Raw genomic sequence first — 15263 nt, 5'->3', positions numbered from 1 at the left:
TTTTTAAAGTAACTACAGGGTAGGGTGGGGGCTGACTCCTATTGACAGCTTCTTCGTGGTGTTATTTTAAAAATCCCTCTAAACCTGTGGTGTCCCTGTTTGTCTCGCTGTCAGGTCTGTACCTATGACAGAATGGGACTGGGCTTCAGCAAGAGGCTGATGCAGAATGAAACCACAGGAACGGAGAAAGTTTGGGGGATGTCAACGACTGGACGGTCAGTACGCTACTTCAGTTCAGTCATCTTTTTAGTGCTTGTGACATCAAATGTGGGATGACACTTTTCTGCTGTACACAAAGTCTACACTGTTAAACATGATGTCCCAGTTTAAATCCGTTCTTTCAACACCATGAAGTGGATTCGGAATGGATGAGTGGGCTGCTTTACATCTCCAGGGCCATCTGGCTCGTTTATCTGTTGTGCTGAGCATACGATATGTAGGCTAAATACACAGTAGTGTAGTGCAGGGCTCCAACCTTTTTTTGCACCACAAACCGATTTAATATTACATGTATATGTAACATTTTAAGTAATATCTTTTTTTAAAGGTATTTTTCAAAATGATATAACAGTTATAAAACAAACAGACAGGTGTTCCAACAGACATTGACAGGCATTAATGAATGAATGAATACAGTCCATTTAATGAAAAAACAAAACAGTTATTTGGTCACAGTGATATGCTGGGCATTAGTTAGTACATGGCGTCCAGTACGATGTATTGTATCATACAGAGGTGGGCAATCCAGTCATGTAAAGACACTGATGATATGATAATATCATAAACGCACTGATGATAAGATACTGTCATATAGAGCCCGACCGATAAAGGATTTTTAAGGCCGATATCGATACAAATATTTGGTAATTTAAAAATCCGATATATCGGAAAAAAATCCAGAAACGTGTAACAAAACATAAACAGATTTCCCTAACATTAGTTATTTGTAGTTATTCATAAGTCCTCACTAAAATAATATGATAATGCAGTTTAAAACTAAACGGAGGGGGAGGTTGTAGAGCGCCCTGTGGTGGACAAACTATGCAACGGCAACACTCAGAACATGGTTGAAGGGGGTTTCGTCCGTTTCTGTTTTATTTTTTAAATATTCATTTAGTGGCCATTATAAATGCCGATACCGATAGTTTGGAAAATGCCTAATATCGGCCGATAATATATCAGTCGGGCTGTACTGTCATATCATCAGTGTCTTGACATGACTGGATTGTTAGTCGGGTAATCTGGGCTTTCAGCTATGTCCGTTTCAGGACACTGTAGCTCCGGGCTATAGGAGGGGAAAAGATTTGAGACTGTGCCAGACGTTTGTGTAATACAGCAAGTCATATTCCTTCTCATCATGAACACTGACGAAGGTCACGAACGATCTAATGTCTGTTCAACATCCAAGAAAGTTTTTAACTGGATCCTTGAGCTCAACAACCCAAAGAATGACTAGCACTGCAACTATTTTATAACCCATTCATCCGAAAATCATTTTTCTATTAATTGTTAATCCTTGTGTATACTGCTAAATGTTTACCGGTATTAACACTGTATCTAGCAAAAAAACTAAATAACCTACAGCTATACTACATACAGTGCAGTAACACACATCAAATGTTTGTATTATTTACCACCGTACAGTAGTACGACTGGGAATCCATATTTCCTTGATAAAGTGGCTGTTTGGGACTAATCCTTCATGTTGCAGTCAGCGTAGACTGATGTGTGCAAAGACGCCTGGTGCGTTCCTCTGCTGAACACACCACCCCTGCCCCGCCTCACACTGTCATGGGATTGGGCTCTAATCTTCTCGCCTTTGACATCATAGCGCGTTTGTCGAGCTGTAAATCTGCCTAAGGGATGAGCGGGCGTGGCTCGCCGACGATCAGCAGTCTGGTTTACCTTGGCAACTGGCCCAGAAAGCAGGCGGCCGACCTGTTTGAGATGCAAGCGATCAATTTCCCAGGATTCAATATCTCAAGGAGTTTGATGACTACCTAACCTTAACCCTGGGATTCTTGTGAGAACTACTCATTTCACTGTGACACCTCGGGTTTGATTTATTAGCACAACAAACCCAGGGCAGCAGATGGCTCTCAGAACAGGAGCGGCTGCCTCTCATGTAATAATGATGATCCCTCTGGAGATTTAAGTTTGCTGAGGTTTGTTTTTTTCCCTGCAGGTTGTAATGAAATGGAGCCAGCAGTCCCCTCCTTTTAATGCAGTCATTTGGGTTCAAGCAGTGCTGTTCATTTTGGTGTTAGGGTTAACACTTATCTTCCTCATTTTTGCTTTTTAATAATGCCTCTTAAAGGGTAACTAAGGTTTTTTTCAACCTGGACCTTATGTTCCTATGTTTTTGTGTCTAAGTGACTGATGGGAACAACAATCTTTGACATTGGTCCAGTATTAAGCGTGATTGTCGGCAGTCAGTGAAACAAGCTACAATGTAAGTTAATAAGACAATTGTGCAGCTTGTATTTACCTTCACTAAAGTGCTCATTGCCACTGACAGGCTCAGATATTTATATATATATATATATATTTATATATATATATATATATATATATATATATATATATATATATATATATATATATATATATATATATACACACAGAGAGTCGTGAAAAAATTAGGACACCCATGCTAAAGTTGACTAAAAAGAGGAATAAAAAAATCATCTTTTGGAAATTGATGTTAATGCCTTAATTAAAAGAAATGAGGAAAAATCCAATCTTTAAGGACACCAGTTTTCTTTGTGAATGAATAATGTAACGTAAATAAATAAATGTTCTTCCTTAAAATACAGGGGGCATAAGTAAGTACACCCCTATGTTAAATTCCCATAGAGGCAGGCAGATGTTTATTTTTAAAGGCCAGTTATTTCATGGATCCAGGATACTACGCATCCTGATAAAGTTCCCTTGGCCTTTGGAATTAAAATAGCCCCCCCCCCCACATCATCACATACCCTTCACCATACCTAGAGATTAACATGGTTTTATTTCAGTTAGCCTAATAGCTGGTTTGATTTGCATTGAGAGATGGATTTTATGGAAAGTACCCCATGCCAATCTCTAGGTATGGTGAAGGGCATGTGATGATGGCCATGTGAATAAACAGTCATTTTAGCATTGTAAAATACACCTCATTCAAAGTGGACAGAAACTAAATAAAACTATGAAAAGCCGTTTTGGGTCGTCTTTCCACTTTCTTTTTAACAATCGCAACTCTAGTTTCGGTTGAAAACAACACATAGTTTATGATGCACGTTTGGTCCATAGGGTTACATTGCAGCCCGGTCTGTGGCTGCCGGTTACTGCGCTCACGCTTAATATACTAGACCAATATCAAAGACTGTTGTTCCCATCAGTCACTTACACACGAAAACATTGGAAAATAAGGTCTAGGTTAAAAAAAACGAAATTATATTATAAGAGATTAATGTTGAGTCCTGGCACCACCTTTCTGAATAAATAAACCTCCTGGCCCAGTTTGCAGCGTGTCCCGGTTTCGTGCCAAGACGGATGACTTTTGTTGTCTTCTAGGATGGTGGATGATCTGCACCGACTACTGCAGGCCGCCGAGATAGCCAAGCCCTTCATCCTGGTGGGCTCTGAGCTCGGCACGCTCAATGGCAGGTTTTACAGCCACATTCATGATGTGTAAGTATTGTCTAATGAAAATACTCAAAGCAGAGATCTTCAACAGGGGGTCCGGGACCCCTAGGGAGTCCTCATAGTTAATGCAGGGGGGAGGGGGGGTGGGACCAAATTATTGTTAATTCTTTGAAAGCTTTTTTTCTCCAAAAATTGTTAAAAAACCATTGATGATACTGGCTTACTGGCCTTTAGGTAAGGTAGTCTTAAGCCCCTGATACACCAACCCGACGGCTGACCGTCGGCAGAAAAGGCAGTTGGACTGATCAGTCGGCTCCCCGAGGTCCAAAAAGTGCCTCAGAACACATCGAAGCGACGCCGACTTGAGCGTACGTTCTGCGCGTGCGCGAGGCGTAATACAAAAAAATGAAAACCGGAAATGACGACGCGTCACGTGGGTCTGGCTTGTCCAGTGGATAGCAATGGCGGCTTGTTCGGAATACGATCTCGTATTTTACGAAAATAGTTCACTGGAATGTGTTTCTGAAAACAACAACAAACCAACAACATGTCAGTCAGTCTGTCAATACTTTGTGACCCAGTCCCGGCAGTTTGGCTCCTATTAAAGACGTCAAACTTTCTAAATGGCTCACAAATACATTCGTTTTGTATTTGAAGTCTCAGTAATTTGCTAAAAGCAGCTGGCCACTTTTTGTGTTTAGCAAAAATACTCGAACATGAGTAAATATTGCACTTGTTGGGGATTATTTTCCTCCGCAGATGAATATGTGTAATTGTGTGTCTGGCAGCAGAACGGTGTATGTGAGATTGAATAAATGATAGTGTGTGTGTGTTTATGGTAATGATGGAACATGTCACCCAGTGCAACAGTGTGACTAACTGATGTTTTTTTTTTTTTTGTCTTTGTAACAACAATTGAGCTCTAAGGTTTTTATTTATTTATAATACAACAATATTGCCTGACTTATCCTTTTATCTGTCTTAACAAATCATTGATACAAATTTAAAAAAGGGCCTTTTAAAAAAGATTGCTTTACAGTATATCATATATAGAAGAGTTTGCAAGTTTGGTAGAGACCCTGCATACCATATAATATGGTGCACTTAACAAAATATATTCCACTGTCCATTCCAATCATCCCCCGTAACTCATCCATCTCCGATTCACCGTGGTGATTAACGTGACAAGTAAGCCGTACCAGGCATGAAAGATTTAGTATTTAATCAGGCACGATGTTGCTGCCGTTACGGGAGAAAATGAAGCAACAGTGAGTGGATGACACCTTTCCAAATGGAAATGCTGCCCCTGGATCTGGTGTATGTGTGGTCATCTGTCTGTGGGGACAGAGGAATCTACAGGAAGATACCATTCATCTCACACTCATTACGGCCTTGGCCCGGGAGCGTAAAGGGGACAAGCGTATAGTCAATGAGTCTTACTTCATCTAAGTGTGTGTGTGTGTCCTCTCTTTATCCTCAGGCAAGTGTCAGACCTGGTGCTGATTGATCCCATTCCAGAGGACGTTTTTGAGGATGACCAGTGGAAAGAGTACTGGTGAGTTTATAGCTTGTTTCAGGGGCATAGGGAGGACAGAACGGAGGTTGGGAGGAAGGGAGGTGCAGAGGATGAAAAGTAGGGCTGGGATGAAATACTTTTGTACCGTTTTGATTCCTTCACGATGCATGCTGATTTGATTTGTATTGCGATTCTAGAAGTATTGCGATTCGATAGTATTGAGTATTGCGATGTTCTTTTCCTTTAACAAATTAATGAATAATAATACATGGTACCTGCTCGCCTCGCCTTGACTCTACTCGCCTTTTTTGGTTTTCCGTTGTGATTAAAAAGTCCCCGGTACCTGCCAACAGGTACTTTATTTAGCACCACCTCCGTCGAGGTTCCAAGCGAGCTGAGGCGATACCAAAAGGTGACGTGAAAACCCGCAGAGTCCTGATTGGTTGGAGAGAATCGTCACTAATCACTGCGTCATCATTGCTTGCGACAGACGGGGGGGGGTCCTGAACAAACCCGCCATTTTTAAATAGTTTAGCCAGCGGAGCTTTTTCTCCTGCCTCCAGCTTCTTTTGAAACTAAATGTGTCTTCTGGCAAACAGCCACATGCAGAGAGTCAAAAACAACACACCTTCCACGTTCTGTGTGTGTGTGTCGAATTAGGTCACGGCAGTTTCCTGCAGCGTCGCTATGACGACCAGCCACGCTCACCTCACGCATGAGGCGCTACTAAATCTGCAATTGAAATTGGAGGACGGGGCACCGCGGTCGAGTAGAGCAAAGCTGGTACTAGCAGTGGGTAAGTGCCAGTACAGAACATGGATTCTCTGCATTTTCTGCTTTTGCTCTGTTTTGTTGGAAACGGATTTGATGTAGTCGGCGGTACCGTATAAACAGAAAATATTATGGTGAATCGTTGGTAAATTAAAAAGAATCAATTAGTTAAAGGTGCTCTAAGCGATGTTGGGTGATGTCACTTCTTGTTGACGTTCGAAGTATTGTCAAACAAAACGGAGGCTAGCTCGCCCCTCCCTCATCCCGTCCCCTCCCTTCCGCGCACTAACCCCCCAACCCCCACCCCCAAATCCTTCTTGTAGGTTATTGGCTGGAACGCTGGAAGACTGTTTATGTTTGGTGGTGCAGGTTGCCGCAGTTTGTTTTTGTTGCCGTTTGTGGAGCCTGGGCTGTCTACAGAGGTCGTGGTTTTTTACAGTGTGTTCAGGGGCCAGGCAGCTAGCAGATAGTGAGGAGATGTTTTTTACAGTGTGTTCAGGGGACAGGCAGCTAGCAGATAGTGAGGAGATGTTTTTTACAGTGTGTTCAGGGGCCAGGCAGCTAACAGATAGTGAGGAGATGTTTTTTACAGTGTGTTCAGGGGACAGGCAGCTAGCAGATAGTGAGATGTTTTTTTTACAGTGTATCAGGGGACAGGCAGCTAGCAGATAGTGAGGAGATGTTTTTTTACAGTGTATCGGGACAGTCAGCTAGTGGATAGTGAGGAGATGTTTGCTGTATGTGACAAAAAATGTTGTAGCCTAAAAAATGTGTGACATCGCTTAGAGCACCTTTAATCGATTTATTTCCCCCACCCCTAATGAAAAGGGAGGAGGTATGGAAGCAAATAAGAGACATAAGTCTTTGAACTTTAACGGCCACTGAATACTTAATATTGAAATATTTTACTTTGAAAACCATGTATCTGAATGTATTTGTTCTGAATTAACCTCTTTCAATACCGACTTCTGGCGCAGAGCACGGCCTTTCTTGGATCACATGACTGACAGACCGTGCTCTGACAGGCCAGAAGTCGGTTCGATTGCCTCTCCTATCCTGCCTCGGATTTGTGAGGACTATGGTTAACTGCTCCTCAGATCTCTGCAGGGTAAATCCAGACAGCTAGCTAGACTATCTGTCCAATCAGAGTTTTCTCTCGCACGACTTAAACTACCTTTGAACGTACACACGTTCCACCAAAACTAGTTCCTTCACGAGGCTATTTTGCAGAGGCACCGTTGCTCCATCCGGCGCTTAGCGCTGCCCAAGACGATTGTGATTGGTTTAAAGAAATGCCAATAAACCAGAGCACATTTTTCTCCCATCCCTGAATGCTGTGTGGACTAGCCAGACCTTCCTCCGCAGAGCTGTGGAGGAAGGTCTGGCAAAGCGAGACTGATAAAATGTTAAATCAATATAAATAAATCGTATTTTAATTTCAAAGAGGTGAATTCAGAACAAATGCATTCAGATACATGGTTTTCAAAGTAAAATATTTCAATATTAAGTGTTCAGTGGCTGTTCAAGTTCAAAGACTTATGTCTCTTATTTGCTTCCATAAGGAGGAGAGAATATGGAGAGATGTTAAAGAAGCAAAAAGTAGGAAGGAATGTGAAAAATGGGAAAGAAGATTGAGAAAAGAGGAGCGTGGAAAGGGGCAGAGAGGAACGATAAGGAGCTCTGACGGCCAGAGAGGAGCAGATAAAAACGTGAGAGGCAGGGAAGAGGAGAAGGAAAAAAAGGGAAATGTATCAAAAAAAGAGGATTAGGATGAGGAGAGTGCAGGCAGCTCCAAACTCTCCCCTTATTGGCTCGTACGGTGAGAACAGTTGATTATCTTGGCTGGGCGGGGCTCATTAGCATGATTAATTGGAGGCCAAAGAAACTCATTAGCTGATCACGCTCTTTTAGCATGAAACAGATGAGGGGTGAGCGAGGGTTGTGGCGGTGGTCGGGACTGAGTGACAGAGTGTGTAATAACACCGCTTTAATCCTCCAGGCGAGATATATGTCAAGTGGTAGTCATTGTCGCAGCATATATCTCATTTTGCATTAATTATCATACAGGGGGTCGGGTTGTTATTAATGATAACCGAGAGTGCGAGGGGAGGAGGAATGTTGGTAGAAGTGTCAATCATGAAACATTAACTGTATCTCAGATTGTTTACAAGTGCTTTGCTTGTATATGTGCCATGTGTAATCCTTAAAAGTAGACTATAATTAATCAGTTATATCATTTAGTAAACCATGCTAAGCTTTCAGATGTAGCTGACAGCCCATCCTAACATAATAAGCAAATCTCTGGAATGCATCTGGAGTGTGTGTTTTTTTTCTTTTACTTACAAATCAGATCAAAAGGTTTTTTTCCCCTCAAACGCCGTTAGATATTTGAATCGCAAAGTAGCAGTATCCATAATTTGAAATGTATTTTCATCTGTAAAGAATTACAGAAACAATTTGGTATAAAAAGAAGGGCAAAAACTGTCAGACACATAATAATGTTTATTATATTATTATTATATTAATAATAATAATTATTATTAATATTATTATTATAATACTACTACTACTACTACTACTACTACTACTACTACTACTAATAATAATAATTCCCCTCAATGAAACCCAACCTATTGCTCTACTGATCACACATTTTTCCATTTGTCTATAAAATTATATTTAAAACTTACAAAGTGTCTTACACATGTTCAGTTCTTTGCTAAATTCACATTTTTAACAGAAATACTATTTCTTTACTATACTTTTTCTGGTGCAGTATTTTTGTTGACAGTTATTATAGCTCTCTTTGGAACTCTAAAATTGCATTTGTATTTCTTTTATATGTAGTTCCCATACTTGAACACAGTATAGTTATAAGTATATAAAGTCAAATGAAGCTTGATTGAAGAAGTCCTTCATTTGATGTAAGGCTTTGAAATGTTTGCTTTGACTTTTTTTGATTTTGATTTTATTATTTCAGAGACTATTTCAATTTCAACATGACTTATAATGACTTTGTAAATTTGTCACACGATGAACAAAAATTATGAATTTTTATTTTTTTTGTAATTCAGAGATTATTTGTTTTTTCAAAAGTTGTCAAATTTGTTTGTCATCGGCAACAAAATCGATTTTTCTTTTTTAAAGTTTGCATTTCTGTGCAAAATAAACAATAGTGGTCCTAACATTGAGCCGTAAGGAACCCCACAAGTGGGTGTGGAACCCCTCTAGTGCCGTATCTTTCTCTTAAGAGAAAACTGTAAGTAGCAAAGGCCGTTTTACAGTCGCCGTAGCCGAGCTCGCGTGCACAAATGTGACGTCAAAATGACGTAGATCTCGCTGGCGGGCCAGGATTTTGAGTGCGCTCACCAGAGGTCATGCACCACTCTGTTTTTGTCAGCGGCGCGCGACAAAGCGGAAACAGGAAGCATGAACGAGCTCCTGGGCAACCGGATGCCAGGACTCTCAGAGTGACTGCAAGTCTCTCTTGTAAACTTACTGGGTTAAGATGAGTTCTTTTATGGTGAATGAAAGGCTTGATCTGACAAAGTAGGTCATCCAATCAAATCGAAGCATTGACGTCAATGCTGCTGCCAGTTCTGCCGTTGTTTACCTTTTTCTTCTTCTTCTAGTCCGTAGAAATGGCAAAGTCGGTAGCCTTTATTCATTAGCGCCACCTCTGTTCAGGAGAAGACTGCAGCTAGTGTCGCGACCACCACGAGTATAAATACTCACTGCGCTCCAATGACATCACATTTGCGCGTGCCAGCTCGGGAACAGCTAGTATCAACTGCTTTTATACCCTCGCTGTGTATTCATTCTTCTTCTTCAATTTCTATCGGCGTCAGAAAAGTGGTTCAAAGAGTTTAAAAAACATTTTTCTGTTCTCGTAGTACGTTTTGTGAACACTAAATTTGAGTTCTTATGTGCTTCGATATCACAGAAGGAACGAAATGTCAACTATAATCAAGTAATCTCATTTTGGGCATGACTCTGTGATTTGGTGCGTCCGTGGTTCCGTCCACCGATATAAGCTCACATCTCATATAAGCATGAGCCAAGCCAGATAAGAAACGGATCCCTTAAAATGGCCTGATTTGTACGTGACTCAAAGTGGAGCAGCACCATTTATCAGGGGTATGGGTCCAATTATCCTCCGATTAATAGGCGTTCATTTCACCGGGTACATGACGGTGCAGCCGCAATCCAATTATTCTGTGGAGAAGCACTTGAGAAAGGAAATGAACCAAAGACTTACATTTATTACTATACATATTTATAACTAATGTTATAATTGGTGTCTGACTTCCATAGGGGAGTGAAATTACAGCATCCCAGTGCCAATGGCATTCTTGAACTTGTTTTTCTTCCTTATTTTCCTCGTTTTTTGTTCATTGAGGTTGTATGTCGGTGCGTGTTTCTCTCTCTTAGACACGGGTTTCTTAGCTGTCGGAGGTCATACGGTATTTGGTACACGAGATAAGCATTGCTGAAGGGAGCAGGGCTGCACCTGAGCAGGATTGTAGGGAGACCGTATCAGCCTTGCACTGGGACCGGAGGATTTACACATCAAAGACCCGCTCATTAACCGAGGGTCACTCCCAAAATGAGTTCTGTTACATCTTACAAAATGAATCACCACCATCTCCTGAGAATTATATTCCTGCATGCTTGTGCGTGTCTTGAGCGTGTACGCATTTGCTCGTGTGCACTTGTTGTAAGGGGTCAACTTTCTTATTTGGGATTTTCCTCCACAGACGTCGCAGCATGTGTCTCATTTGCTTGCGGGCAAAGATAATGCTGCCTGATGAAACCTCAAGCAGTGGGTCTAGCATCAGAGATTAGGAGACGCCCCAGTGTACGTCTGGACAAATTGCATTATGGATGAGAGCCATTGGTTTGAGTCACCCAGTGCTGTCAGTCTTTGTTTCACCAGCTCTAGCCGTGGGAGCATTGCATCTCTCCACTTGATTACAACCAGGAATATTCCTGTGGGCGACATTCAAAGTTCCAAGTTCATTCCCAGGGTGCTGAACGGGGTTGAGGTCAGGCCTCTGGCTGCTGTGTGTGCGCACAGGGACATTGTCACTTCAATTCAATTTTATTTATAGTGTCAAATAATAACAGAGGTTATCTCAGGACACTTTACAGATAGAGTAGTTCTAGGCTCTGAATGAAATTACCCCCAGGAGCTTGCGTTTGGTGTGACAGTGGCGAGGAAAAACTTCCTTTAAACAGGCAGAAACCTCAGACAGAACCTGGCTCTTGGTGGGCGTCCATCTGCAGAGAGAGAGAGAGAGAGAGAGAGAGAGAGAGAGAGAGAGAGAGAGGTACATAAATGCCAAAATATGACTCATGTATTGTCATGTTGAAACAGGAAAGAGTATTTCCCAAACTGTTGCTGCAAAATTGAAAGCACGCTAGTATCAAAAATATAATTGAATGCAAAAGTCACCCCCCAATATAGTATATGTCTCCTTTTTTGTTGGAGGTGGAATAACATAATAGATCACAGATCTTTTTTTATGAAGACAACGCCAGAAAACAGAAGGCATGGACTTTAACTGTAGTTTTACATTACATGTCATTTAGCTGACACTTTTATTTAAAGCTACTTACAATTGCTATATATATATATATATATGTCAGAGGCCACACGCCTCTGAGCAACTAGGGGTTAAGTATCTTGCTCAGGGACACATTGGTTGATGTATCGCAGTGGGAATCGAACCCAGATCTCCCACACCAAAGGCATGTGTCATATCCACTGCGCCATCACCACCCCTGGACTCCAGAAGTGCTTGGAGTGGAAGGTAGATACTAGCTTAATAAACACGTGATTGTTCTGTAAAGTACTTGTAGAGACAATCAAATCTGTGAGTCTGGCAGCAAGACGCTCTGCTTCTGAGACACTCCCGGTGTGGTGTGGCGGAGGACGGAACAAAACCGGAACGCAGTACAGACGCCCAGTGGAGAATCGGAGTGAGATGTCCCTTAATGGGAACTTAAGTCCCTCTTCTACCTTACTGGCTTAGTCCACATTACATACCTGCAAACTAGTCTCTTTTCGGCGAAAATCGCCGTTTTTGAATGGGAAAATGTCATCCATGTGAATCGTGTAGATCCGAAGAGTTTTTATTTGGGGGGGAGGGGGGTCCGAGACCCGGTGCTAATACGGCACCGGTGCCTTAACGACCGTTATCTACCGGACCGAATAGCAACGCGGATTTAGGTGCCTTATTTAAGTGCCACTTAAATGCCTGCGCTTCTCTCTGGTGATCCGAAGACGGACGTTAGAGGGAACTGAAACATCGCCGCACGGGACGCTAGTTAGTTAACACTACACTCGACAGCAGGTAACGTTAGCCTACCGTTAGCTAGCAGCTGGAGTAGACCTTATATATATGTCAATGGAGTAAACACGGTTAAAATGCTGACAGCTAAACGGTGTAAAAGTGTGTCTGTATTTCACTGGAGAGGACTGTAACACCAGACTGTAGCTGCCGTTGTCTGAAAAACAACAGACTCAGCCTCGCCTCGCCAGCCTCGTGCTGCATTCAAAGTAATTGTAAAATACCCTTTTCCCATCCAGTGTTTTCCAGTGTTAGGCCGACAGGGACTAACCCCAGGTGGTCTCCCAGCCCTCAAACAAGCTGTGGGTTGTGTGACGGCCCTGGGTTGTTTGACTTCCTGTTTTGGCCTGTCTATGTTCCCCCCCCCCCCCCCCCTTTTAGTTGGCCCCGATTGATTGACGACTTTATTTTGCACATAAATGCAAACACAAATGCACTGGAATCTATTTAGTTGCCGATGACGAACACATACATTTGACAACTTTTTGGAAAAAACTGAAAGTTGGTTTGATTTTAACAAATGATATCTGAATAAAAAATAAAGAAAATGGTGTCACCTTGGGAATAAGCTTCCTGTCTGTATTTAAGTGGAGAGATGCAATGCTTCCACAGGCTTTACTCAAACCTTCATGAAACAGTGTTTTATCATTTGTTCAGGATTTGATGGCCGTGACATTGTATACTGAGATCACTTCTTGTTTGCTGAAGACTGAAAAACAAGTAGGATGAAGTCAGATGCTGCACATATAGTATGAGTATCAGCCTATGCTCTCTTAAGCCAATCGGCTCGTGTTTTGGGAAAACTAAAAACGATGCATTTTCTGTCTCTCTGGTCAGAAGACTGAGGTTGTCTCTCTGTTATTATCGTCCAGTAACTTTAATCTTCAGTCCATCAGTGTTTTTGTGCATTATTTTAGGTGTATTTGCGTGCTTACAGACAATTTCCGCGACACTGGCCCAACACGTGTGTCTGTGCTGGTGACTAGAGAGGAAGCTCTGTTTTTACAGGTTTCTCTGCGGCCAGCTCGCAGTACTTTTGTAGCTTCCAACAGAATCTCTGGTGTGGCGCGTCATCTCTTTTCCCCCTGTGCCTCCTGTACTTTAAGACATCAGCCTACAGTTTACTGAACGCATTCCGCCGTATTGGAGCTGTTAAGTTACTGCTGATGCAAACCGGACATTTCCTGCTGTTCTCAAGTTTAAACGTTTTCCTCCAGCTTCTTCTCTCTCCTAGCATTTCCTGTCATTTCTGTATTCTGTAGGGTCTGTGATAAAGGCATAAACTGCCCTACAAAAATAATTAAAAAATATGTTTTTAAGCTCTCCTTTGGTGAACCAGCGGGATACTTTTATTGTGAAGCAGCTATAGGAAATGTAATGTGTAATGTGTTCTAAAATTGGTCTTCACAACAAGATATGGGTATATTCTGCGCTGTTTGGTCAGCAGCTCCGTTTTTTAATATTGCAGGAAGGAACAGTAGATAGAAACAGGTTACAACAGCCTTTGCTGTAGGAAAATCATTCTTTTCTCACATTTTATAGGCCAAGGGAATCGGATTAATCAAGAAAAGAATGGACATATTGATCTGTAATGAAAACTTTGTCTCTTTATTGGACCAAGCCGACACGCATGGCGACATATGCTGTAGTGCTCTTTTTTATTCTAATGTTCAGGCTCTGAGGACTCTCTAGATGACCATCACTTGGAATTAGACAAATGCCATCAAAGGTTATAATAAATATAACTAAAGGAATTCCACTGATAATTCTTTAATCTTTTGTTTAAAAGAAGGAATGCGTGTGCGTGTGCGTGCGTGCGTGCGTGTGTGTGTGTGTGTGTGTGTGTGTGTGTGTCTGTCTTTCTGCAGCTGAGTGTGTGTGTGAGTGGCGTATGAAACTAATTTACCCCATGGGGAACATGTTTGCTCAGAGAGCAGAAACGGCGGGGGATGCTCTCGTCTAATGGGATGGTCCTTTCAATTTAATAAATGCTGATTGATTGGCAAACTCTCCGTTTTAATGTACCATTACTGTGTTTAGTGCAACTCGGTCCTCACAGGAGCACCACTTGAAAGTCCCCTCATCCCTTCCCACTGCATCGTAGTGCTTTTAAATGTTTATTTTTTACTTTGCCTTGGCTCATTAATGCTGAGACACAAAGTCTGTTGTTAGGGTTTTCAGGTATGTAGAGAAGAAAGAATTATGAGTTTAAAGTGATATTGGTTTTGTTTGTTTGTGTATAAATGGTGGTGTATGAAGCCACAGTATACTGGCTGCGTCCTCTCTTTATGTCTGTGTTGATACACGTTACAGGCTACATCTACACTACTGCCCCCTAAAACGGAGACATTTGGAAACAGTGCTGCCCTCAGCTGCTGTCGTTTTTGGTTTGAAAACTCCGGGGTTTCTTTGTAGTCTGGACGGGCACAAACGGAGACCTTTTTGAAAACGAAGTTGCACGTCTTATCGGCTAGGTAGTCTTACATACCTTTCAGTAACCGTTCCACCTCGTTGTCGGTCCAAGCAAATAAATCCCTGCTCTTACTTTTCACCATTGTGGTTGTGTGTGTGATATGCGTGGTCAGACGTGTTGATATGCACGGAGATTAGTTCTGCTACTGGAGCTAAATCTCTTGTATGTCCGGAGAACGTTTTAAAAAGAGAGAGAAAAGAAAACGTAGTAGTGTAGATGTAGCCTATGTTGTCTGCTGGGGGAGTGTGTGTGAAGTGTGTATCACAGTGTTGGTCTAGCAGCTGTGGCTGCAGCCAGGCCTGGATATAAGCCTGATTGAGTTATGAGTCCCAAAATGAAAACACTTTCTGTCCCATTCATCATCCTATAGCTGTCATTAATATTCTCAGCAAAAAACACACACGCACACGCACACGCACACACACACACACACACACACACACACACACACACACACACACACACAAGCATGGTCACTGTACACATGTATACACTTCCATGTTGTCTGTATGCATATCACACA

The 15263-nt window shown here is 41.9% G+C and overlaps 1 protein-coding gene across 2 annotated transcripts in view; it reads left to right on the top strand.

Annotated features, from left to right (window-relative positions):
* LOC144520087 (uncharacterized) overlaps window positions 1-15263 on the top strand; it is a 56386-nt gene that overhangs the window by 6776 nt on the left and 34347 nt on the right. For both annotated transcript variants that reach the window (XR_013502172.1, XM_078253727.1), the window contains exons 5-7: window positions 115-215; window positions 3556-3672; window positions 5108-5182. Coding sequence is in view for 1 of the 2 variants with exons in the window: in XM_078253727.1 (XP_078109853.1) it covers window positions 115-215; window positions 3556-3672; window positions 5108-5182 (293 nt within the window). In the remaining variant the exon portion in view is untranslated. The remainder of the gene's footprint in view (window positions 1-114; window positions 216-3555; window positions 3673-5107; window positions 5183-15263) is intronic.

This window comes from Sander vitreus, chromosome 6, assembly GCF_031162955.1.
Source record: "Sander vitreus isolate 19-12246 chromosome 6, sanVit1, whole genome shotgun sequence".
NCBI lineage: Eukaryota > Metazoa > Chordata > Actinopteri > Perciformes > Percidae > Sander > Sander vitreus.
This window is presented reverse-complemented; position numbering and strand designations above follow the sequence as displayed.